This window comes from Amblyomma maculatum, chromosome 3 (assembly GCF_055883805.1).
Source record: "Amblyomma maculatum isolate TAMU_Amacu chromosome 3, ASM5588380v1, whole genome shotgun sequence".
Lineage (NCBI taxonomy): Eukaryota > Metazoa > Arthropoda > Arachnida > Ixodida > Ixodidae > Amblyomma > Amblyomma maculatum.
The window spans coordinates 134223234-134250566 of NC_139346.1; the positions used below are offsets into that span (position 1 = coordinate 134223234).

General features: G+C 47.4%; 1 protein-coding gene across 1 annotated transcript in view; it reads right to left on the reverse strand.

Moving 5' to 3' along the window:
• Positions 1-2935: 2935 nt before the first annotated feature.
• Positions 2936-27333, reverse strand: part of LOC146196106 (neprilysin-11-like) — a 74112-nt gene continuing 49714 nt past the window's right edge. Inside the window, exons 10-13 of the mRNA XM_084596916.1 lie at positions 24478-24675; positions 23486-23718; positions 9241-9306; positions 2936-3566 (exon numbers count right to left, since the gene is read on the reverse strand). Coding sequence (XP_084453042.1) covers positions 3219-3566; positions 9241-9306; positions 23486-23718; positions 24478-24675 — 845 coding nt within the window. The 3' untranslated portion in view covers positions 2936-3218. The remainder of the gene's footprint in view (positions 3567-9240; positions 9307-23485; positions 23719-24477; positions 24676-27333) is intronic.

Here is a 27333-nt window from a genome sequence, read left to right on the forward strand (position 1 = left end):
TGCCGCTGTGCACTGCACCTTGCTGTGTACCACATTTGCAAATATAAATCAAATAAAATCGCATCTCAGGAGCTGAGACACGTGCACGTTCGGCGTTTTGTTATGTTGGACATTTATATAACTGTTCGCGTTCTGAGTAAAAAATATGATGCAACAGATGTTTGGTTTGGGCTAGTTGGTAGCAGTTTCTTGAAGACATAGCGCAAAAAAGAGACGGGGACAACACAGATGTAGACAGGACAGGCGCTAACTGACAACTTTATTTTCCTTGATTGTCACGTGAGTTTTGACATAAAATGTGCTGCGGTTTTCCTCGAAAATAAAGTTGTCAGTTAGCGCCTGTCCTGTCTACATCTGTGTTGTCCCCGTCTCTTTTAAAAAATATAATTTGCAGTTTGTAAAAGGTATGGCGCTCCATTTTCCAGTCTATCACATGGCTATTTTTGTTGCATTAATGGGTTATGCATAAACAAGTCTGAGATTTTTTTTGCTTATTCATTTATGTAGTAAACCTAAAGGGACTTGCAATAGGCGGCCAAATGCAGTGGGCTAATTTCAAGATATAAAAAAAGGCTGTTTGATCGCTACCTCAAAAAAAAAAAAGATGTTGCAACAAAATATCACACACAGTTTCGAGTTAAAAACTGGGAACAATAATTGAAATGCTCATATGCCTGTCCCCTTTAATATGAACACTGCAGGCAATACTGCATTCAGTTAGCAGTGCTGGTTGTCATTAGTATCTAACAGATTTTTCTCTGCTCTTGCAAAAAAAAAGCCTTAAGTATATTATCCAACTTAGGATTAACGTTGGATAACTATGTATGTTGGAAAACGATATTCAACGTGCACGAATAGCAACAAAGCTGCAAACGATAGGTCACAAGAAGAGCCCAACTGCCGACTGCAACTCTATACACAAGATATCAGCAGCACTGTGAAAGGCAGAGCAGCCCTTTCAATTGTGCTCCTAATAGCATCTCGCTCCTGTGCACTATAATAGAGAATTGTGCTCCTACTATCACCGCCATCAATTTGGGGGGCGAGAGGCGCGTAGGAGCACAATTGCCTATTGTAGTGCGCATGATCCTGATTGGACCGGGGTGCCTCTGCCTTTCGCAGTGCCGCAGATATGTTGTGAGACGAAGTATACACGCACAGCACTGCAAGGAGCTCTAGCCCCCATATAGGAGTCTCGGCACAAAATGGCGTCGGCGCTATGTTGCCAGACGCCATTGCAATGGTGTCCAGACTAGCGGCGGGATCAAGGAACCGCCGAACTCTCCCAAAGTGGATATACTGCTCTGACGCTTCCCATAGACGGCACCTCCGCGGTAACCGGGGGAAACCGGCAGTCGCCTTTTCCTATCCTCCCCTCCATCTTCCACGTTCCTATCTTCTATCCTACAACTCTCTTATTCTCCACTCTCTTCTGGGCGACACAAGTTTCACAGCACCCTGCACCGGGGGGTATAGTGTTCTATACCGGGGTGCATATTAGCAAACCATATCCCGTGGGAGCACTCGAGCAGACGACGCTTTGGCGCGTGATTCCTCTTAGGCGCGCCGCCTGGCGACAAACAGTGTACATATTGTCTAAAACGAATAAGAACGCATTTCAAGGCCACCGTTCCCGTTGCTTTGGTGGCGCAATGGATGAACATTACCAACCTATGCACTGATGCCACTGAAACGTCTGTTCGACTTCTGTGTTGTAATTTGTTTTTCTGAGTATTTTTTTTGCAGTTGCCTTTACCACAATTATATCCTGCCTTCAGTGAGTTTTGTTACCTTTAGGTTGCGTTCAGAGACACTTTCAGCAACAATCGGCATGACAACAGTTACACTAAGAAATTACATTCCCCATTATCATTTCCTGCGTCAGTGACTGTATGTTACCTATAGGTTGCGTTCAGAGATATCTTTCAGCAACAATCGCCGTTTACAGTGAGTTATGCTACCTTTAGGTTGCGTTCCAAGAGACCTTTAAGCAACAATCGCCGTTTAACTCGCTGAGAGCGTCGTCAGCTACAGTGCGCCTACGGAATATGGTTTGGCAATACGCTACCGGGGGCGGTCCCTCGTTGCTATCACGTGCCTCTACGTCACCGCTTGGACGAGCGCGCCCCCGAGCGGCCGCTCGGCGGCGGCGGCGGCAGCTGAGTCAGCGGAGTGCCAGTGTCGTCTGCTTTGTGTTCTAGAAGGCTGTAGCTGCGTGCTACCGAGCTGCCTTTCTGCTTTTGTAACGAGAGTTACATTGACCACAGTCTTGCCATTTCGGCGTGCCTGTTCAAAAAGCAACGAAAAAAAAAAAAAGAAAACAGATAACTCGGTAGTTGGTAGAGACGAACAGCGAGTTGCTAGGACAGAAGGTTCCTTCGAACGTTGTGACGGCGGTGTGCCCCGGAGTTCGACGTACAGACGATGTCATACCATTTGAAGTCTTCTACACCCGATGAGAATGATCAAGGACGAGAGGAAAGGGGGGCTCATACGTGAAGTGATTCCCATATAGCATCAACAAAGCTGAAATCATAGCGTGCAAAGGCCATGTCTTTACTTTCAAGCCGAAACTAAGCGTAACCATGCAGATTGCTCTCACGTAACTCCAGGTTTAACCACAAGCTAAACCACAGCTAACTTTTCATTCGCTTTTTTATGCTAGTTTTGACAGAGTAAGCATTGCTGTAATGGCGGCTAGTTTGTTTCGAAATCTTATGCTATAAAAAAAAAGGTTGTGCGCCTTGACAGTGGTGTCTTAAGAAGTCGCCTGTTCTGCTTCTCAAGGCGACTACCAGGTGTCAACGCCTTTAGCTGTGTGCCATCGTTTTCTCAGCCCCCATTGTTTCTCATCCATTTCCCATCACTCTTGGCCAGCCACGCTTTCTTTTCGCGGAGGTGGGGTGTAAAACGGATCCTGATGCGGTTACCATTTTTCACTTCAGCGATTTATTATGTCTGCTGCAAGCAATAGGTGCAACCTTGGCGCACACTGCGGATGTGTCGTAGACCCTGATAAGGTACAAACCTGAAAATATTGCTTGCAAAACAGTAGAAATTCAAAAGCACAAAATAGCGGCAGTCTAAATAGTTTGGGAGGTGTTACATTGAAATATTTCTGGCGTCAGCTATCAGCTTCATGAAACATTGAATACATTGCATAAAACTAAAACAGAAAGCGAAATAGTACTGAGAAAGCAGTGTCATCCGCCATCGTGTCACTTCCAGAAGGTGCATTTGCTTGGTGGGTTCATATATGATTTGGACGGGCAGCTGAATGCGGCCGAGAACTCGGGCATGTTCATGAGGGGCACGATGCAACGCGAGCGACCGGGGGCGTAGCGCTTCGCCTGGTTGTCCACGCTTGTGCACCACTTTGTGCAGAGACCGACGAAGAAGAGCCGCTCCGCTGTCAGGTTGAGCTCAGGAAGTCTCACGCTGCGCTGGTCCGCGGGCAGGGCCTCGAACGCAGCGTACGCATTCATGGCTCCCACTAAGTCGGCGAGATTCTCCGAATCGAGCGTATCGTTGAGCACATCCTGCCGAGCGGTAGGTCCCACCTGCAATGAATCGTTATATGGAGGAAGGAAATTGTAGTTACATCACTTCTGATTGGGAAAAAAATGTTAGGTGGATCAACGCTGCTGAACCATATGTGGAGCGAAAGCTTTGGCTGCGGGCGAGCGAGAGTTGCATCGAACACAACCAGTTGCACTTATTAAAGTTTACCGGCGTTCTAGATAGAATCCACTCATGAACGCGCGTGGGATGCCGGCGGATGCTTTCCTGCTCTACTCGGCAAGCTTTCCGTGGCGGCGCGTGTATGTGAAGTGCAGAAACTACCCTCATATTTTGCCTTCTATCATCAGAACTGGTGCGCTGCTGCGAGCCACTTTAAGGGGGTTTCAGGTTTTTGAGGATGTTTTCTGCACAAGAAACAAAACTAGAGTCGGAGAAATCAGCATGCCTACAGAGGTGTACCTGGGTTGTCAGGCTAGCGCTCATTTTGTGACAGCAAGACTTTTTTAACGCCATATTCTGCATCCACTTACTATCCCGTTTTTAACTAATTTCGAGTGACAAGATTTGTAGCTCAACAGGGGCTTTTCGATTATAGGGGAATTTTGCCAGCCCACATGGGATGTTTCAAAGACCAGCCGTATAGGTCCAAATACTGCAGTGTATTATTGTTAGAAATTTCATCTGTACAGTAAAGTACGAATCCGTTTTTTACAACAGAATCTAAAACATAGACCATAATGTCTGGCTGAAGGGACTTTGTAATCACAAGATGTCATCAACGTACCTAAATATGCGTACACTGTAACCAGGCAAATCATTCGCCACTCTCTTATTGAGTTGTCTAAGGAAAATGCTGCTGAGCACAGATGCTACTTTTGACCCTATACAAACACCGGATTTTTTTTAGAGTGTTCGGTTCTCGAAAGCGACCTACGTATTAATTATTTAGATAGAAAGGGAGGAGTTTCAGAAATGACGCGGTAGAAATGCCGCATCTATCTTGAAAAGCGTGCTCATCATTTTGATCTTCAATGGATTGCACCCCGCCGGGGTGGTGGAGTGGTAAGACGCCCGACTACTGTCCGGAATGCCCGGGTTCGAACCCGACCTCGGCGGCTGCGTTTCGATGGAGGCGAAACGAAGAGGCGTCCGTGTGCTGTGCGATGTCAGCGCACGTTAAAGATCCCCAGGTGGTCGAAATTTCCGGAGTCCTCCACTACGGCGTCTCTCATAGCTTCAGTCGTTTTGGGACGTTAAACCCCAGAAAACAAACCAAACCTTCAATGGACTGCATACATACTGTAAGAGAAGACTATGCGGTAGAGAAAAGAAAAAAATCTTTTACGTCAACGCTAAAACCAGAACAGCCTCAAGGGTTGTCAAAAGCAGGAACTTAGCAACTTCCTCTGAATTGGGAACCAGGAACGGGTCAATCACCTGCAGTGTTGAGAAATATTTGTTCAGATACGTGGAGACAACCATGTGCCAGGATATATGCTCGGATAACATTGCCGTGAAAGGAATCTCACTCTTATGCGTCTTGGCCGCAGAGAAGATTTCAAGAACACCTAGCTCAGCATCTTTCACTTTCTTTGCGAGACCTTAAAAATAATATTTTCCAGCAGCTTACAACGCGAGGGTTGTACCTTAACGGCCCGAAAATTCTTCATGACAGTGTGGCTGCCTTTTTGGGCAAAAAGGTATTCCGACAAGAGAACAAAAAAATCCTTCTTTGTCCGACTGCACTGCTCGAAGTTGCTTCTCAACCAGATAGTTCACCAAGGAGTGAAACAGTTTTATTTGTCCATAGTAATGTCACTGTGCCTTACAACCTTTACGAACTGAGAAACACATTTTGACCAGTCATCTACTGCTGCTTTAAAAGATAGAATGCGTGCAAAACCAAGTTTTTCAACAGTCTTCATATCTGTTTCGAGGCAAAACTTTCATCCTAGGTGCAGGGTCTTCCCATGGCGAGGTTCCGCCGTGACGTCTCCGAGCACCAAAAGTCTCCCTTCAGGTTGCTGTCTATTGGCTGCTTTTGAAAGAGAAGAGCATAACCAACTCGCCCAAACTGCCGTTCTACTACAACACTCTACGTGTTGACTTATCGGCCATATAGTCGCGACTGTCCTTCGTGGATTTTGTACGCTGTCCATCTCAATGCTGCTGGCTCTCCGACTATTCGTGAGGTGAGAGATCTGTCTGCGTGCATCACCAGTTTCATGGACCGATCTCTTCTGCTCATTGTGCTGGCCATTATAGTCGTCGACAGCCGCTGGGGGTGGGTGTTGCTGAACTCGTTACCTTGATGTGTTGTGTAGAGGCTGGTTTGGTTTGGTTTGGTTTGTGGGGTTTTACGTCCCAAAGCGACTCAGGCTATGAGAGACGCCGTAGTGGAGGACTCCGGAAATTTCGACTACCTGGGGTTCTATAACGTGCGCTTACATCGCACAGCACACGGGCGCCTTGCTTTTCACCTCCATCGAAAAGTGGCCGCCGAGGCCGGGATTCGATCCTGCATCCTTGAGAACCGTAGTCAAGCGCCGTAACCACTGCGCCCCAGCGGCGGGGCTGCTGTGGAGAGGCGTAAGTGCGTTTCGAAGACGACAGTTCTTCCAAGAAAGGTAGTGCAAACTTTTAATCATCTATTTTGCTTACGCATAGCACGGCAAAATGTGATTACTTGCATCAAATGCCAGTCACCAGGTATACTAGAACACATGCATTTATTGTATATTCCTGCATTGCTTCGTTGGTACGGAGTGCGCGGAATGAATATGTGTATCCTTTATTTAATTTCATATCAACTGTGCACATACTGACACAACTAGTGCCGGCCAACCGGTTTCTTTTCCACAAATCACGCAGCTTTGAAAGTTTGCAATGCTATCGAAAAAAAAAAAACTACTGTAAATTTTTAACCATGTAAAGTGGCTGTGTGCCTGTGTGATACTCCTTCGTATCTTGTTATTCTCTATTTCACGTATGTCACGAAATCGGCGCACATCGTTATTAAGCCAGCGCGGCGCGAAGGAAGCCCGCGCGAAGTCTGCGTTGAGCGTTCCAGCACATTCGAGAAACGTCTTCTCCGCGCGAGGATAGCCCGTAGCCTTGCACGCGTCGGCGTCAACTCCGCCTCATCCTCACTCGGCGGCGATGGTGACTCACCCGGCCGTAAGATGCAGGTCTTCCTCCATGATGCGGGTCGTCTCGAGAGGTTTCGGCCGCCCCTAACCAATGACGACGCGCGGCTCGGCGGGAGGATAAGGGGACGCTCAAAAGAGCGGTCTCAAGTGTATGTGCGCGCCTGCCTTGACGCGTCGTAACAGACAAACGCGGCGCGCCATATTTAGTGAGGTCGCGTCGCTTGTGCAGCCAGTATGAGTTAGCGTTTTTACTAGTTATCAAGGGCTACCGCTCGGCAAGCCCACAGATCTGCAAAGACGCGGCGCTCGTCTTACATGGTGGCCATATCGTGACTCTCCGGACGTCGGTCTGCGACAATGTCCGGTGAACAATTTGGTGTTTGTCCGCTAGACTCGTGTATTGTTCTGTGTTGCAAAGCGCCTGTGCTTATTGAGATCCTCTCTAGTTGTATGCTTATCATTGCGTTTTCGTGAACCTCTCGTCAGTGCATTTTAAGTGTTGGTGTGTATTCCTCTGTATCGGATCTTGCTGTATATAAAGTTTGTCTTTGTTTGTTCCTTCTGACTCCGAAACCGTTGAAAGCTGGGTGCCAAACAGCCACCCCCTTTTGTCACTACAAGGTAGCTGGCTTCTTGCTGACCTTGCCACGCAAGTCGAGGGCATCTGTGGGGGCGGAATAGCTACCCCCCCCCCCCCTCACTCTAAGTGCGTCTGGGAGTGTGCGCACCGATAGTGGCACATCGATAATAATTTATAATTATTAGCGGGTGACAACAAGCAAAAAAAAGTCATTAAAAGAAGGAAAAAACGATATCTGTTATCTTTGTATTTCTTGACGCGGTCGGGTAAGCTCGCGAGCGCTATGCCCTATGGTTTTTATTTCCATCATGCTGTTCCAGCCGCGAGTCGGTCACGCTGCGGCAGGAATGGTAGGGTAATTAGAAAATATGGGGATAGAGGGTTCTTCCGGGCGCAGGTGCACGCGAGCGCGATACCCACGCCGCTTTATGCAACCTACCGACACCCCCTTCATCGCGCCGTTTTTTTTGGACCGCTCCGCTATAGGGCCTCCCCCGCCAAGTCCATTTTTTATGTGCCTGTTCCCGCTACAAACGTAACTGAACGTAAGTTAAGGCGCTACCTGTAATTCAAGGCCGCTGCTAGTTATAGGAAGTTTAGCCCCCTTGGTTTACCTGAGAGAAGCATTCTAAGGCCCGCATGTAATTGCGCAATTAGCTGTATACAGAGGAGGCGCTCTTTCCTTCTCTGTTAGCAGAACTCGTGGTCAGTCGCGACAGTTTGTCTACATTAGCAGACCAGCTATGTACTGCACCACCGGCCCATCTGCTCGTACATACAGACACCACACAAGCAGTGTGTGGGCCACGACGGTGTTTTAGAGTACCATAGACATCGTTCAGCATGCCTGCCACACATAGTACAAGACTTTCCGTGCCCTCTCCGTGTTGTGCGGTTCGCCGCACTATGCATCATCTCAGGTAAGCTGCCTTCGCATCGTAACCAAAGAGGGTAACACACCTGCTGCCTAAGCTGAGGCTATCCGCAGCTACCTGAAAAAAATTGCCGAGATTTATTCCGGTTAAACCTAGTTGTCCGAGGCGAGGCTTTTTAAGCACGGCTACACTTCAGTATGACGCCTGCGCCAATGCGTTCACGTTTTCAGACCGGTGCGCAGCTAATCTGGCGCTTGGTTACTCAGTCTCAGAGCCAACTGCTGGCGGAGCAGTTGTTAAACTTCCGCCTAGTCACGTGATCATTGCACGTTAAAGAGATTAACTTGGCCAAAATTCCCGGAGGCTTCCACTACTCGTCTCTTTGCTGAAGGTAAATGCGCAAGTGAATGCCGTTGGGAGTTGCAGTGCTAAAAGTAGTGCTCATACTCTAAGGAATTTCTCCACCTCTGTACGCGTGCTTTAATTCCACGCCTAGATCCAATTTTCCCAGCGGTCTAACTCGTTGTGAGAATGTGACGTTGAGAAAAATAAGGGTGCATGATCGGAACAGGTCAAATAGATTATTAATGCAGCTGACTATTTAACGCTTGCAAAGAAAGATGGAAAACTTCGAGAGCGAACTGTTTAGTTTTGTTTTAGAGTTTAACGTCCTCTAGAAAGACTCAAGCAATGAGGAACGCTGTATTGTCGGTATTCGGAAATTTCGAACACCTGGCGTTTAACGGGAGCTGACAATACACAGTATACGATAGTCTTTATTTCTGGCTTCAATGTAAAGCCTCGGCCTGCATCTAATCCGCGCCTTTGGGTTCAGAAGCTGAGCAGGTTGAGCACTTAGCTACCACTGCGGGGCTCGAGTGTAAAAGTTCAATGTTGTAAAAGCCAAGTCCTTAGTTTATGGCAAGTATTTCGCGACATGTGCTTGCCTCCTGAATTGCTGAGGTTCACATTCCTACGGCAGCTATTCTGAAAATTTCCACACATTGTCATCTGTGTATGTTCAATTACTTACAGCGGCTTTGTGCGATGCGCGAAGGCAGAGAGTTTTATTCAGGAAGACTTCCCCGGTCTCCTTGGTGCCCCAGGGTCGTACCTCGTTGTTTTCATTGAACATAGCACCGGTCACGTCGTAGCCATGCATCATTTCGTGGCCCATCACCTGCGACGAGCAAATGAATGTTTTTCTGAACTGCTTAAGAGGAAACAGAAAAGCCAGTGGTATTGCACTGCAAAGAATTAATGAGCTAAAATTCTTGAATTATACTGGGGGAAAAATGCTGGTTCATCCTCAACGTTAACAGCCAGTACTCTTCCCGGAAAATTTACCAAATGGTAATTTAACAAATCTGCCCCATCTTGGCGGAATCATTTTAAAACTGCGTGGTCCAGTGCCATATACAGCTTTCGTAGATTACAAGCAAACTATAGTAGACAATCCCCTCGTAGAAAGCGTTAAAATATTCCACGAAGGGCGCAGTGCATCTCAGTCAGCTCGCAGGTGTTGAAATCTGCACAGCTATATTAACCAAATCATTACGCTGCTGAGCACGAGCTTTCGCAGGCTCTTCTGTTCTGCAACTTAAGAAGCGCCTTTATGGTACCCCCGGCTGCATTCTGTGACTTCAATAACTTCCACTTGTCTCCCAAGCAGCACAACCCCCCTACCATTATGTGCAACTTTCTCTTCTTTTGGGCTTTAGAGGCCTTAGGATGCGGCCGATTATTTTATTACGATAGCGCTAAAGGACTCGTTAACCAGAAAAACCAGCACCGATGTCGTCGGCAAGTGCTTCAGCTTCGCCGTTGCGAGCGAAAAAGTACGGGTATGGCTGTGGGAAGTGGTAGTTGCCAGCTGACATGGCCGGCACTGTTTGTTCCTAGGGCTTTGCGACATCACGCGACCATGTGTTTTGGCGGATTTTCAGGAGCTGCCCACTCCGGCTCCTTCTTGAGTTCCGAGCCAGACATGATACCTCTTCGCCCCCCACAGAGGCACACTCGTACAGTCTCTCACATAATGTAGTTTGTGAGTGACGTAAAAAGGCACAAATTGAGGGACGAGTAGAGTGAGGGGTGAGTAAAACACTTGAGGATGCTCGGCAGAGGGCGCTCATAATACTCGGCCATATGCTCAATGTATCTCGCTGCCTTCGCTTTTGTAGCGAAAGCTACACTGCGGTAGGTTTTCATGACCTCGTGTGGCCGCAGCTACATCGTGAGGAGGCGTAGCTGCGTCGTAAAGAGGCCTAGCTACGTCCTGAAGAGGCGTAACTACGAGATTAACAAGAAGAAGATTATAAAAGGCGGATAAGAAGAGGAGGAAGGGGAAGTAGAAGAGGAAGAGGGAGAACAAGAAGACGAACAAGAATACGAAGAAGATGACGAAGAAGAAAAAGAAGGCGAAGAGGAAGAACGCTCGGTCACCCGCAGCTAATACTTTCGCTCCATATTCGGTTCAGCAGCGTTGAACCCTTCTCAGTTTTTACTTCCTATGGTATCAACAGGTTTTCAGCCGCCTTAGCAAACATGGGCTCAAACAAATAAATGGGTGATGTTCAAGAAGACAAGAAGTTCGGATAGAGAGAGCGTAGTTAGAAATCGTAGCGCAAGAGGTGACGATGAAGCCCTAGTGCCAGACATCGGTACTCGAAGACTACATATCTGTCGCGGATGATTCGAAGTGCACTGCAGAAAAATAATGCTTTAGTGTTATACGGGTTTCTCCCCGTGGGGGTCGCACCGTAAATCGTTAACATGCAATCATTTGGCCGTATACTGATGGTCACGTGAGGGGGGCAGAACGTCCTATATTTTCCAATTGGCCACAAACTACAGGCGCTAGCGCCAAGTGCTCCTTATGCTCGTCCCCAACGGCTGGGAGTGGCAATGGACGACCCTTGTTGTGCGGCGAAAGGAATAGTTAATCAATGGGGACGGACATCAAAATGGATCTTTGGTGTGCACGTAGTCAGATAGTTCGCCGCCTAACGTGCACGCCTCTCCCTGCAGCGGTTTACGTGGGTTCGCGTCACGTTTTTTTGTGGTGGCATGCGTACATTGGTCGCATTGCTGGGTAACAATACTACTCGCCGCACTCGATCAATGTAGGTAGGACAAAAGAGCTTATTTTGCATTATTTATTGACATCCATTCAGGGCGTACTTATGTTCAGTCTAAGCGAAGCACAAAGTTGACTACATACTACACTCTAGAAAAAAAAAAAAACGGCTGAAGAGGGAAGTGACGTGCACTTTGGTCCTCAAATCGGGCCGTTACTCCGCAAGAGGAGCAACTGTGACGGGAAGCGTGCGGTTGGCAAATTTGGGGGACTAATGTTTGGTCTTCAGTGGAAAAATACTAACGAAACGAGGAACGGGAAGACGAACCGTTCACTTAGTTCCCGATCGCTCCCCCGTCTCTTTTCCTGCCTCTCTCGACGCGCGTTTCTGGCACGCAGCATGCGTTTCCGGATGTATGGACAAAACGTGCATCCTGTTTAGAGGACTCTAAATATACAAGGCGTAGCACAACAAAGGCGACGGGGGAGTGGTTTTAATTAGATAGCCTGGTTCAGAACCGGAAGTGGTCGATTTTGCCCATCGTGAAATGCCTCATAGCACCGCGCCATGAGCGGGAATGCAGTCGCTCCCGGTAGCTGCCCTTCCGAATAGTCGAATGTCCTGCCCATAGCCACAGCGATGAGGCGCTCCGCGCTCCGCGCTGCGTCTGGACTCTGGGTCGGGAGAACCCTACTTCTTTGCTTGTGAATCAGTTGTAGCTGCTTCTCCTTGGCCATCTTGGCGCCTTTTTTCACTCGATGGTTCACTTGTTCGTGCCGCCGCTCCATGTTGTTTAGCGAGTTGGAGAAACGACCTCGAGGCTCGCCGCGTCACGGATGTGCAGCGACTTCAGTCGCCAACCATGTTTACCTGATTACGGTAGGTATACTGAATGTTTACTGTACTTGATGTGAACTTTCTATGGCTACAAAATGTGCGCATGGGCTTTGCATTATTTCAAGTGGACGCTCATTCATGTGCGGAGCGTGTATCTGCGAAATGACTGGCATGCACTGGTAGCATGAACCAGATGACTGTATAGAGCTTTTCGCTGACATTCGTTCATGAAATGATGTAGGCACGACCTTGTGGAATAGAGAATGCTGATGTTTTCGCTTCTGTTGCCGTGCAGCGGCCCTCAGCCAACGTCAAGTGTGTGCATGGCACAAAAACTATATTACGTCTCACAAACAGTCTGCAACACTGCGAAAGACAGGGTCAACCTGATCCAATCAGGGTCATGCTTGCTAGAGTAGGTAATTTTGCTCATATGGGCCTCTCGCCGCACGAAATGGTGGGGCGAAAGTAAGAGCACAATTATCTATTACAGTGTCCAGGGGCAGGAGGCACCTAGGGGCACAGTTACCTATTATAGTGAGCATGATCTTGAAGGGCCCAGGCCTCTCCAGCCTTTTGTATTGCTGCGAGCATCCTATGAAACGAAGTAGATGTCGATAAAGATTTATTCTCAGGAACTATGGTCGTTTATTGAGCGTCTCACTCATTAAAGACAATGTCACCAGCACCTTTGTTCCGACACAGTTCTTTGAAATACTTTTTCTTTTTATATTCTTTGAAGTTAAATTTTTTTTCCTTGCAATTTACCACTATAGTCCAATGCATAGTGGGTGGTACAGCGCGAAGACACGAAGCACAAAGAAGAGACGCACAACAGACGAGCGCTGACTCGCAACTAACTTTTTATTGGGAAGAAAGCGGATTCTTATACAAAAATATATCACATGATGTTAGAAAGAATGGAACCCTTGGCCAGGCAGATTCAAGAGATATCTTTTCCTTTCATCAGCCACGTGGAAAGCCCTATAAAACAAACATCTTTGTTCTTTTCTCCCCCGTTATTTTTTCTTTATGTCCAATTCCACTGCTCTCTATATTGCGGACTGGATGAAGATGGTAATTAAATTAAATAAGAAGTTTTCAAACTTAAGGTGGGCTGTCTAATTTTACATTCCTGCACACACGCATGCAGCTGTGATTGAAGCAGTCGACCAGAGCTAGCATGTGTACGCGGCGGGCGAGGGTAGCCAGCCTATAGGATAAAAAGTTGGTTTGAGTGGTTTAATGGCTACTCCTTTGAAGTTCGTTTATATGGATCAATACTTGATCTTGAGGCAGTAATATTAGCTCTCCCAATGGTCATTTCTGATGATAAACAGTAATCCAGAGGAGGTAATATTTACACTCATAGAGGTAATTTATGGAGATCAACTGTTCGTCCTTTATTTGCACTCCTTAGGATCACTTTCAAGGATCAAATATTAGTCTGTTTGGGAGCATCTGCAAGGAGCAACAGTTACTCCTCTCACATTTTGTCCTTTGGAGACTAAGTGTTTGTCCCTTTGCACTTGGTACTCTAAAGGATTAAGGGTTGTGGTAAACAAGTTGGTCCCCAAAAGGAATAACCTCCCTACCCCTGTTACTCATTTTTTCTAAAATTCAATAAGAAACAAAACGAAATATATTTCGAAGCATTAATGGTATAGATATTACCTCCAACCATTAAAAACCTTTCGTTTTATTTTGTTTTTCAACAGCCGCCGGCATGCTGCTTGTAACTTTGTGGCGCACGGAGCTAATTTGGGCTGTTTCATTCTCGGTATGACGGAATGTTCTTCTATCACTTTCCTTTCGGCGCGAGATGCGCCTAGATTGGTCTGGAATGATCGCAGGCAAGCGAAACTGTTTGCCCGTTATTCCAACTTTTTCAGTTTTCCTTGGAATTGCTTATCTACATAGATATTTCTGCGCCGGCTACCGCCGCTTGAACAGCATAACGAATTCAAAGAAAGATTTTTACCCTATCCCTCGCATCGATAACGCCCTGGACCGACTCTGAAATGCAAGGTACTTCTCATCGATGGACTTGAAGAGCGGCTGCTAGATAATTGAGGTCGACGTAAGAGATCGCGACAAGACCGCGTTCATTACACCAGACAGCCTCTTCAAGTTCGAGGTAATGGCATTCGGCCTCTTCTCGGTAATGTCGTCCTTCTCTTCGAACTTTGAAGACCACCGCAAAGGCTTCGCACAGTGCTCGATGAAATCAAGTCGTCCGGACTAAGGTTGAAAGCAGTGAATTGCCACTTGGCTTTCGAGGAGCTATTGTTCTTGAGCCACATCGTAAGCAAGGACGGAGTTCGTCCATACCAAAACAAAACAGCTGCGATCTTGCAGGTCTTACAGCCAAGCGACAACAAAAAATTGGTGCGCTCATTCCTTGGACTGTGCGCGTACTACCGGCGATTCGTGAGGAACTTTTCGCGCATCGCCGAACCCTTGATGCAGCTTACAATAGCTGAAAATTAAATAGGAAGCGCCGCAAGTAGCAGCCTTTCACCAACTTAAGCGCCTTCTACTGTTCCTTGCTGTCCCATTGATGATAGCACCGAGACTGAAATTAACACCGACGAGAGCAGTGTGGGCCTGCCGTTCTAGTTCAGAAGAGTGTGGACAGGAGAAAGTTATCGCGCGCGCTAGCAGCTCCCTCTCAGAAGCCAAAGTCAATTACTCTACGACCAAGAAGGAGTATCTCGGGATTATCTGGGCCACTTCGAAGTTCCGCCTGTACATATATGGTTGACCATTCAAGGTGATAAGCGATCACCACGCGCTCTGCTGAGTGGTCAATTTGAAAGACGCCCTCTGCCCGTTTCGCCTGATGGAGCCTACGTCTTCATGAATTTGGCATTTATCTAGTCTACAAATCTTGCCGCAATCATTCCGACATAGATTCCTTATCTTGAGCCTCCGTCGACGCTCCCACGAAAGGAAACGACGACGAAGGATTCTTGGGACCGGTAAGAGCCAGCAATTTCGCACAACAGCGACGCTCGGATCCTGAGTAGCAAAATTTAGTAGATTACATAGTATGCACGACTGCTTCCCCTCAGGATTGCTTCAGACGCCAGTTGTTTTTGGCAACATGCAATAGCATACAAGTAAAGAACTTCATATCCAATAGGACAGCTCATCTTCTTGTTCCTAAAAACCTCGAAGACGAAATTCTGCTAGCGTTCCATGATCAAGCTATTGCAAGGCCGCTCAGCCCGCACATTGCGCGGAATTCAAGAGAAGTATTATTGGCCGCGATTAACCGCCGATCTAGCACGTTAATTAAAAACGTGCCGTGAATGTCGCCGACGAAAGACGCTCTCGATCAGACCAGCTGGAATACTGAATTCGAATACCACCCCGACCAGGCTCTTTCAATAAATTGGGATGGATCTCCTCGACCCTTTTCCGACTTCATCCTGAATTCGAATACCACCCCGACCAGGCTCTTTCAATGAATTGGGATGGATCTCCTCGGCCCTTTTCCGACTTCATCCTGAATTCGAATACCACTCCGACCAGGCTCTTTCAATGAATTGGGATGGATCTCCCCGGCCCTTTTCCGACTTCATCCTGAATTCGAATACCACCCCGACCAGGCTCTTTCAATAAATTGGGATGGATCTCCTCGGCCCTTTTCCGACTTCATCCTGAATTCGAATACCACCCCGACCAGGCTCTTTCAATGAATTGGGATGGATCTCCTCGGCCCTTTTCCGACTTCATCCTGAATTCGAATACCACCCCGACCAGGCTCTTTCAATAAATTGGGATGGATCTCCTCGGCCCTTTTCCGACTTCATCCTGAATTCGAATACCACCCCGACCAGGCTCTTTCAATAAATTGGGATGGATCTCCTCGGCCCTTTTCCGACTTCATCCTGAATTCGAATACCACCCCGACCAGGCTCTTTCAATGAATTGGGATGGATCTCCTCGGCCCTTTTCCGACTTCATCCTGAATTCGAATACCACCCCGACCAGGCTCTTTCAATAAATTGGGATGGATCTCCTCGGCCCTTTTCCGACTTCATCCTGAATTCGAATACCACCCCGACCAGGCTCTTTCAATGAATTGGGATGGATCTCCTCGGCCCTTTTCCGACTTCATCCTGAATTCGAATACCACCCCGACCAGGCTCTTTCAATGAATTGGGATGGATCTCCTCGGCCCTTTTCCGACTTCATCCTGAATTCGAATACCACCCCGACCAGGCTCTTTCAATAAATTGGGATGGATCTCCTCGGCCCTTTTCCGACTTCATCCTGAATTCGAATACCACCCCGACCAGGCTCTTTCAATGAATTGGGATGGATCTCCTCGGCCCTTTTCCGACTTCATCCTGAATTCGAATACCACTCCGACCAGGCTCTTTCAATGAATTGGGATGGATCTCCTCGGCCCTTTTCCGACTTCATCCTGAATTCGAATACCACCCCGACCAGGCTCTTTCAATAAATTGGGATGGATCTCCTCGGCCCTTTTCCGACTTCATCCTGAATTCGAATACCACCCCGACCAGGCTCTTTCAATGAATTGGGATGGATCTCCTCGGCCCTTTTCCGACTTCATCCTGAATTCGAATACCACTCCGACCAGGCTCTTTCAATAAATTGGGATGGATCTCCTCGGCCCTTTTCCGACCTCATCAAGGGGCATAGTGGCAACCGATTACATGATGCGCCACGTCGGAGCAAAATCCCTGCCTAACGGTACAGCAGGAATTGCTGAATTTTTCATCGAACGAGCTCTCCTGCTACGCGACGATTCTGAAAGTGCTCATCACGGACAGTGAAACATCATTTACGGAAGGTCATCGCCAATTACAATCAAATGAGCCACCGGATAATAAGTGCATACCACCCGCAGACGAACGCACTTACAGAACATCTTTAAAAAATCATTGCAGATGCCAGTGCTATGTAAGTCGACACTGAACACGGAAACTGGCATGCCAGCCGACCCTACGTGATCTTCGCCTGCGACACCGGCCTCCAGGAAACTGCAGGTCGACCCCGTTCCAACTTGTATATGACAGGGAGCCCACAACAAGGCTAAGCGCGACGGTGCCGCACTTGACAGAGAAAAACAAGGTCGACGTCGCCACCTATGAATTCAGCGCGCAGAAAAGACCCACGACTCGCCAGGCTGCGCATAACAGACCAGCAATGCACCAAACATGCAATGATGTGACTCAGAGTACAAGCCAGGAGACCAAACGTGGGTCTGGACGCCGATAATCAGTTGCGCATTGAATTAAATGCTCTTGCAGCACTAGTTTCGTCCATACGACGTCTTTCGACGCAACAGGTAACTTGATTACCAAGTCATTCCTGACGGTGCGACAGCCCCCTAGCGACGCCGCGCGCACCCAGATTGTACATGTTGTCCGCCTTAAGCCATCGCACGCTAAATACCCTACATGTTTTAGCTTCTTACGATTTTGTTTACCTTTCTCAACTGATTTTTGGAACCGTAAAGACGATGCCTTTTTAGTTGGGGAGTAATGCAACGAATCATCTAACGTAATTTTGTTGTTTTTCATGGGGCATATCACTTTGATTATGCCACATGGATCGATTTTGTGCTCTGTTCACGCTAGGTATTGCGAAATGCGACTTTATCACATTCGCTGTAGCGCGAGATCCGACGGGATTAGTGAGGACCGATCACAGGTAATCGTAACAGTTTTTGTATTTTTCCAGACTTTCCCAGTATCCCTTCTCTGGTTTATCTAGATTTTTCTGCGGCGACTTTCATTAGTTCGACGTCCGCCGAGTATTTTTGTTGTTATCGCCGGCGAAGAATTTCTCAATTCTTTGCTGGGTATGAGACAGCCTAATAAAGAGTTTATTCCAGTGAACGTAAAACCTTCTCTATTGTCCGTGCCTAGTGCCTTGTCACTACCACGTGACAATGTCGCTGAGGCGGTGATGATCACATTGATTGTGCATCATTTCGTGCACAATGAGCTCGCGCACGGAGCGTATGATCATTTTGTGCATGCCTTTATGCGACGCGTAGTGGTTTGGTTTGGTTTGTGGGGTTTAACGTCCCAAACCGGCTCAGGCTATAAGAGACGCCGTAGTGGAGGACTCCGGAAATTTCGATCCCCTGGGGTCCTTTAACGTGAACTGACAACGCGCAGCACACGAGCGCCTTGCTTTCCGCCTCTACCGAAAAGCGGCCGCCGAGGCTTTGGATTCGATCCCGCTTCCGTGGGAACATTAGTCGAGCGCCGCAATCACTGCACCACCTAGGCGGAATCGACATGTCCATTGTCATACCGCGCGTACTGATTGATTTTATTAAATGCACGCCCGATGAGTCTTGAAATAGTAGCTTACGCGCGAAAAAATATTGCGCTTTTGTGTCAACACACGCAGACTAAGATGCTTGGACCCAAATTAATACTGCATAATCGCCACCACGACGTGCCTATTAAGGTCACGCACGACGACTGAATGGGTAGCATTTTAGTACATTTAATAAGCGGCGGCACACCTATTGATGTATAAGCTTCAGACCGTATCGAGGGCGAGCGCTGAATCATGAACTTCGTCCGAGAAGGACTCGGACTTGCACTGCTGCTCCGCACTTGCAAACCCAAAGCACGTCACAATCAAAACCACGCGGGAATGCAAATCGCATAGCTGCTAAACTAGTTCTCCAGCGGCGCTGAAAAGCTTCAAGCATTTAGGTTGTCTCACCTCTGCCTTACGTGATAATGGCGCTCACAAAGTTTCGACATAAAACCTATTACTTCATACTTCAGACTCGCAACTTGAAAGCACATTGTCAGCACTCGCGAGAATGGGGATACCTGTGTTAACTGGCAATATTTGTAGTTATTTTCTCGGTCTTCACTACCTCACATCAGTTTGTTTTCAGCGGCAGTGACCTGTTCGTGATGAAGAGCTGATATGTTATCGATATAAGCAAATTTCATTAATTCTTCGTAGTTTGAGTAAGGTGAATAGAGCGTCCTGCCCATGCCCATTTCTTCTTCATAATATCCGCTAGAATGTCGGTAACTTGAGTTATTTCTCTGACCCACTCTGCACGCTTCCTATTTCTTAATGTTACCCCTACCATTAATGTTACCCCTACCGCACTACAGGATAACCGATGGTCGCTTAGGGTAACAAACTGGATTCCAAGGGAAGGAAAGCGTAGCAGGGGCCGGCAGAAAGTTAGGCGGGCGGATGAGGTTAAGAAGTTCGCAGGGGTCAAGTGGATGCAACTAGAACAGAACCGGGTGAAGTGGAGAAATATGGGAGAGCCTTCACCCTGCAGTGAGTATAGTCAGGCTGATGATGATGATGAATAGAGCGTTCTCCAATTTTTTTCTGGTATCACCTTCAAAGTAAAGAAATTTTTTTATTGCGAGGTGTTTTACAGCCAAATTTCATCAGTGTGCCACATTCAACCCCCCCCCCTCCCCTCACTCCTCTAAAAACCATCGAAGCGTTTACGAATGAGAACGCAATGAAATAAAGAGGCGTCGCCCGTTTGTAGGGTGGAAAATGTGAGGTGCTGGTCAAACATTTCAGCGAAGAATACGGACATCTTAACTGTGGCAGAAATATTCGTAACATGGACGAACGAATCGATATCCGTAGGCGATTTCGCGTTTTCCGCGAATACTCGTCTCATCAACATCCTGGAAAGTGGCTAAGTACAGAACGTTATCAGTGAACGGAAGAGTCTGTTCTGGCTTACGGCACATTTCATCATCATCATCAGCCTAACTATACCCATTGCCGGGCGAAGGCCTCTCCCATATTTCTCCACTTAACCCGGTTCTGTGCTAGCTGAATCCACTTGACCCCTGCGAACTTCTTAACCTTATCCGCCCACCAAATTTCTGCCGCCCCCTGCTACGCTTTCCTTCCCTTGGAATCCAGTTTGTTACCCTAAGCGACCATCGGTTATCCTCTCTTCGCACTACATGTCCTGCCCATGCCCATTTCTTCTTCTTAATTTCCACTAGAATGTCGGTAACTTGAGTTATTTCTCTGACCCACTCTGCAAGCTTCTTATCTCATAATGTTACCCCAACCATTTTTCGTTCCATAACCGTCTGGGTTGTCCTCAATTTAAGCAGAACTCTCTTGGTTAGCCTCCCCGTTTCAGCCCCATAGGTGAGTACAGGTAAGATGCAACTGTTGTATACTTTCCTCTTCAGCGATACCGGTAAGCTGCTAGTCATAACCTGCGGGTGCTTGCCAAATGCGCTCCATCCCAATCTTATTCTTTTTATTTCCTTTTCATGGTCCGGGTCTGCGGTTACTACCTGTCCTAAGTAGACATATTCGCCTACTACTTCGAGTACTTCGCTACCTAATGTAAACTGCTGTTCCTTCCCGAGGCTGTTGAACATCACCTTAGTCTTCTGCATATTGATTTTCAAGCCTCGCTTTCTACATTTCCTGTCTGAGTCATCAATCATTATTTACAGTTCATCCGCCGAGTTGCTTAGCAAGGCAATGTCTTCAGCAAATCGCAGATTACTGAGGTATTCTCCATCTACCCTTATCTCTAACTTCTCTCATTCCAAGTCTCTGAATACTTCGTCTAAGCAAGCTGTGAATATTACTGGGGAGATTGTGTCTCCTTGCCTAACACCTTCCTTTATGGAAAATTTGTTACTGTCTTTGTGCAAACTATTGTTGCTGTGCAGCGACTATATATATCGTCCAGCACTTTCACGTACGGCTCGTCTACCCCCTGATTTCGCATTGCCTGCATCACCGCCGAGGTTTCAATTGAGTCAAATGCTTTTTCGTAATCAATGAATGGTATGCATAAGGGCTGGTTATATTCCACGCATTTGTCTATCACCTGATTGATGGTATGGATATGATCGATAGTAGAGTACTGTTTCCGAAAACCTGCTTGATCCTTTGCTTGATTGCAGTCTAAGGTTGTCCTGATTCTATTAGCGATTACCTTAGTAAATACCTTATACGTAACAGACAGTAAGCTGATCGGTCTGTAATTTTTAAGGTGCTTAGAGTCCTCTTTCTTATGAATGAGGATAATATTTGCATTCTTCCATGGTTCCGGTACCGTCGATGACAGCAGGCACTGCGTATACAGAGTGGCCAGTTTTTCTAGCACTATATCTACCCCATCCTTTAGCAAATCTGTAGTTATCTGATCCTCTCCAGCTGATTTCCCTCTTTTCATAGTTTCTCGTGCTTTCTTGAACTCGTCCGTCGTCACAGCTGGAACGTCTGACTATTTTTCCCTACCGCCAATCTCATTACGGTCCTGACTACTTTGGCTACTGTAGAGATCTGTATAGAACTCCTCGGCTACTTTGACTATCTTGTCCATATTCGTGATGACGTTGCCCGCCTTGCCCCTTATCGCATAGATCTGGTTTTTGCCTATGCCTAATTTCTTCTTTACCGATTTAAGGCGTCCCCCATTCTTTACAGCATGCTCAATTTTCTCCATGTTATACTTCCTTACATCGGCCACCTTGCGCTTATTGATTAGCTTTGATATCTCGGCCAATTCTATCTTTTCTGTTGGGTTGAAATCTTTCATACTCTGGCGTTTCTTAATCAAATCTTTTGTCTCCTTAGACAGCTTACCGGTATCCTCTCTAACTATCCTACCGCCTACTTCTACCGCGCACTCAGTAATGATATCTCTGAAATTATTGTTCATTGCTTCTAGGGTAATGTCGCCATCCTCGGTTAGAGTTGAGGATGGCGACATTACCCTAAATGCATTAATTAAATGCATCCGTGTGTACAATCAAGAGCATGAAACATGTCTAATTATTACTTCGTCACTCTATGTATAAAGTCTGTTCTCAAGCAGCTAATTCAAGCGGAGCTTTTCAAAAGGCCTCAGTTAGGTGAATGAAAACGGCATCAAAGATTCCGTCACTCGAAATATGTAATTCAGAATAGCACATCAGAGGCTTGGTAATAAACGGAATGATGTCTCCATGGCCTGACGTCCTCAAAGCCACCGGTGAGTAAAACTATGGAAGTGTTGTCGCGAGAGACACTTTCTTCAAGAAGTCTTTGCTAAAAGGACTGCAGAAAGGATTAAACAGGAGGCCGCAAGTAAAAAGATGAAAATGGGAAAAATTGAACCTGGTGCTAGCTACATGAATTACAGCTAATAAGCTGCTGGTCTTCTGCATGTTGTTTTTTGCATGAAATAAAACAGTGCGTTTCTAAGGAACCTAATGTCTCCAAATCCAATTTTTACATTTGAATAATTAACCAAAAGTAAGAAGAAAATGTACAGGCCGAAATATTTTTGCACTTATATCTACCTAGTGATTGAGAGCTACCAAAAAAGAACGGTAAGCATGCAGTGTATTTTTTTTCACAGCAAAATAAATTTATTTGCATAAAACTGCAGTACACTAGTCTTTAATACATTAAACAAAGTAGGAATATTTGAGTGAAAGCTACCGTTTTAGTTCAGTTAAAAAAAGAAACATGGCAAAATAAATAATAGAAATATGCACAAGCGACAGTTGCGCAGAGCCAGAGTCATTTTTAAACCAGCCAAAAGACGAGACAGAGAAAAGAAGCGAACAAAACCAGCCTTGTCTTGTTCGCTTCTTTTCTTCTCGTCTTTTGCCTGGTTTAAAAATGAATCATTACCAACTCGCCCAGTCGTCAACCTTGTTGATAGCCAGAGACCTGAATAAATGTGTGTGTGTGTGTGTGTGTGTGTGTGTGTGTGTGTGTGTGTGTGTGTGTGTGTGTGTGTGTGTGTGTGTGTGTGTGTGTGTGTGTGTGTGTGTGTGTGTGTGTGTGTGTGTGTGTGTGTGTGTGTGTGTGTGTGTGTGTGTGTGTGTGTGTGTGTGTGTGTGTGTGTGTGTGTGTGTGTGTGTGTGTGTGTGTACATGCATGCATACGTATTGCGACAAGGACAACGACATGAATATCGATAAAATGTGGCACCACCATTATTACCTCGATTCCAGATAGCCGTTGCTAGATAGCGCTGAAATGCAGTTTTTCCAAACTCCGGCGCCGGCTGCGTATTGTGCACCACTTTTAACCCCGACTTTGCGTACATACATAATGCATACAATAAATACATTGATACATAGAAATATAAAGCTTACCGCGTGTCGTTGGGCTTAACAATAATCGATTCTCATCCAATTCGCGTTTTATTTTTCTGACTAGTTGATGAGCCGAGGAAGCTGTCATATGCTCATGTCCCTTCCACTCTTGTTAGGGGGACATCTATGTTTATGTATACTGGAAACGCCCTATTGATGTCCCTAAGTTAAGCATGCGGATGCTAGAATAATTACACTTTCGCTTCGCATCGCATTACCAACCGGGGAATTTCATCCCCACTATAGCCATCTCCAGCCAGGCGGGACCGGTACGGGAAGATCGTCTCCAGTGTCCTGCGCCTGCACGTGAGCTCACCTGTCCGAGGCAACCGTAGTTAAAGCCAGGTGGGCCGTCTCCAAAAAAGAAGTTTGGCACGATCACGGCAGTCGGAATGACCATGATATTGGTATATGGTATGTAGTAGGCGTTCACGATGGCGTCGTCGTACAGATAGTTTGTGCGGTCGGCCAGTAAGGCGTGTGTGGAGGACAACCGGGCCCTTCGCCATGAGCTGAAAAACCTGTCGGAGGGCATGTCTGGAAAGGACTCTGCGCCAAGAAATGAGAATAGAAAGGTTTATTGTACCGCGATCAGCTATCTCTTCCGTGATCCGCCACCTCACGTTCCACTGCGCATGCTCAGATCCCGTTGACGCCAATAGATGGCGCCACGTGCAGCCAATTGGCACATAGACCAGCCACGTCGGGACCAATCTGCGGATGCGCACCTGATGCACGCGGTAGAGTTTCACGGTGACTGATCGCAGATCACGGTATACTAAATCTCTATAATACCGCGCGGGACAAGGTCAAATGTGTATTATTAGCGCGCAAATTTTAATGAAAGTGATGAAAGTAACAAGCGCGTAGCATACAATTGCTATCACAATCAGTCCGCGCGCACTCACTCACTCACTCACTCACTCACACACACACACACACACACACACACACACACACACACACACACACACACACACACACACACACACACACACACACACACACACACGCACGCACGCACGCACGCACGCACGCACGCACGCGCGCACACACACACACACACACACACACACACACACACACACACACACACACACACACACACACACACACACACACACACACACACACACACACACACACACACACACACACACACCTAAAGGCTGCAAAGAGTAAAATAATACGCGGTAGAAGGAACTCAAGTCAGTCCTGAGTTACCGAAAGAAAATCGTCCCCGTGTGCTTTTCGCCAACCATTGATGTACTATTCAACATTACGCCTCAAAGCACGAGATGCACTGACCATAGTACTTGTTCACGCTGGCATCGTCCCTCCGCAGTAGAGAACTGCCCACGTACTGCTTCATCTTCGCCAGCTTTTTAAGGGCCACATCCCGTACTCGCCCTTTGACCCAGCTGGATGACATGAACGCCGCTCGGAAGGCCGCGCGGAGGTTGGTCGCCATTGCGTCAGCTTCTCGGATGGCTCTCTCTGGTACGGCTGCATTTTGAACACAACAGATTAGGGCAGCGCCGAAAGTGGGATGTGTACTTACATTATCCAAATGTGTCTGTATAAGCTGAGCTCGAAAGTTTCTTTTGCAATCTTTTTTAGTTTTTGGCGTTCTTTGTTTCTGTTTCACAACTTCGTTTTCTTATCAGCCAACAATGATTCCCGAGCATGAATGTCCTTTTTTTTTTTGCTAAATATGCGCCCCCTTTCACAACTACAATATCATGTAGTTTTTGTAACAGCTTCTCTGCTAACAAGGGTACCTTATGTACAAGTAACCAACACGTAAATGGTTGCACTTGGACTAACTGGAGCATACAAGAAAAAGCTAGGCAGGTTTGTGTCTAAATGCAGGAGGATGGAAAAAACTGTAATAAGCGAAAAATAAGATAAGCGGAAGCCACAGTGGAGCAATACGCAAAGGCCCTTGACGCGCGTAGGCAAATGTAGTATTGTTCATTAACTTAAGTGTTATATGATTGCGATAAATGCGAGTAGAGGGGCTCGCATTTATCAGCCATTTAAACAACCAGAACGACTTCGGGGTGCGTGCGTCGCCGTTGTGATGCTGTTATCCCATCGGGTATGACTTCATAGTCGAGTTGTCGACGCGGCGAAGGATTTTGTATGGCCCAAAGTATCGAGGCAGTAACGTTTCACTTAGTCGACGGCGGCGAATTTGAGTTCGAACCCAAACGTGGTTTCCTGGATTGTACTCTGCGTGGCGTCCCCGCAATTTGTATCATCGGGTGTCGGTGCGCTGTTGATCTTTGATACGCAGCTATGCGAGTCGTCGGGCTTCCTCTGCAGACGGCAGGTAGGCGGCGACGTCAAAGCTGTCCTCGTTGGTTACGTGCGGTGGCATTGCGTCGAGCGTCGTCGTGGGCTCCTTGCCGTACACTGAACGGGGTCGATCTGGTCGTCTCCTGGACTGCCATGTTATACGCGAAGGTTACGTACGACAAGATGGCGTCCCAGGTCTTTTGTTGAGCGTCGACGTACATGGCGATCATGCATGCCCGCGATCGATTTGTTCAGGCGCTCCGTAAGGCCAGTGGTCTGGGGATGGTACGCAGTTGTTCGTCGATGGCTTGTATGAATGTATTCAGGAAGGCTCGCGTCAACTCTGCCGTAAACCCCGTTCCCCTGTCCGTGATGAGCACTCCTGGGCGCTTAGCTTCGGCGCCCAGGAGTGCTTCGGCGTAACGTGTAAGGTAGTGGCCACGATGATCCACCTGTTACCCATATATGAAGATGGAAAGGGGCCGAGGAGATCTATCTCAGTTGTTGAAAGGGCAGGGTAAGGGGCGGAATCGGATTCAGTATTCCCACTGGTCTGATCGGCGGCGTCTTGTATCATTGGCACTCACTACACGTCTTCACGTAGTGGGCAACTTCGGCAGGCATTCGCGACCAGTAGTACTTCTCCTGAATTCGACGCAACGTGCGCGCAAACGCGAGATGGCCGCTGTGGGCTCATCGTGCAAGGCCTACCGGAAGCTTTTCCTTAAGGAGGCTTTTAGGCAAAGTAAGAAGCTGCGCGGTCCTGTTGGGTGCGAAGTTCTTCACGAGGAGGCCATTGCTTAACGCGAATGATGATAAATGACGTCGGAGCACAGCAGTAGGGGAAGCAGTCTTTCCTTCTAAGTAATCGGCCAACGCTTTCGGCTCAGGGTTTGATCGCTGTTATTCTGGGAAACTGCTGGCGCGTACCGGTCCCAAAAAGGCGTCTTCGTCGTCTTCTTTCGCCGGTGCATCAATGAAGAGTCGTGACAAGCAGTCTATATCGAAGCGCTTGCAGCCTGATTTGTAGAGGACTGTGATGTCGAATTCGTGAGGACATAGGCTCCATCGGGCAAGGCGGCCATAGGGGTATTTCAAAATTGCCAGCCAGCTGAGCGCTTGGTGATTGGTACCATCCAATGGCCCAGATGATCACGAGGCACTCCTTCTCGGTCATCGAGTATTTGGCTTCGGCTTTCGAGGGGGACCTGCTAGCGTAGGCGATTACTTTTTCCTGTCCGGCATTCTTCTGATTAAAAACGGCGCCTAAGCCCAGACTGCTCACGTCGTTATGTATCTCGGTCTCGGCGTTCTCATCAAAGTGGCCTAGCACAGGAGGGGACTGTAGGCGGCGCTGAGTTCATCGAAGGCTTCCGCTTGCGGTGCTTCCCATTGAAATGTCACGTCTGCCTTTGTAAGCTGCGTCAAAGAATCGGCGAGGCGCGAAAATGTATTGACTATGCGTCGGTAATACGCGCACAGTCCGAGGAATCGGGGTACAGCTTTCTTGTCACCGGGCTATCGAAACGGTGCGATCGGAGCTGATTTCAGTGGGTCGGGGTGAACTTCCTCCTTGCTGACAATATGACCCAGAAACAACATCTCTTCGTAGGCGAAGTGGCACTTCTCTGTTTTCAACGTTAAACCTGAGGGCTTGATTTCGTCAAGGACTGTTCGAAGCCTTCTCAGGTCTTCAAAGTTCGAACAGGAGACGACAACGTCGTCTAAGTGCACTAGACAAATTTGTCACTTCAAGCCAGCCACACGGTATCCATTACACGCTGGAACGTCGCTTTTGAAGAACAGAGGCCGAATGGCATTACCCTGAACTCGAAGAGGCCGTCTGGTGTAATAAACGCAGTC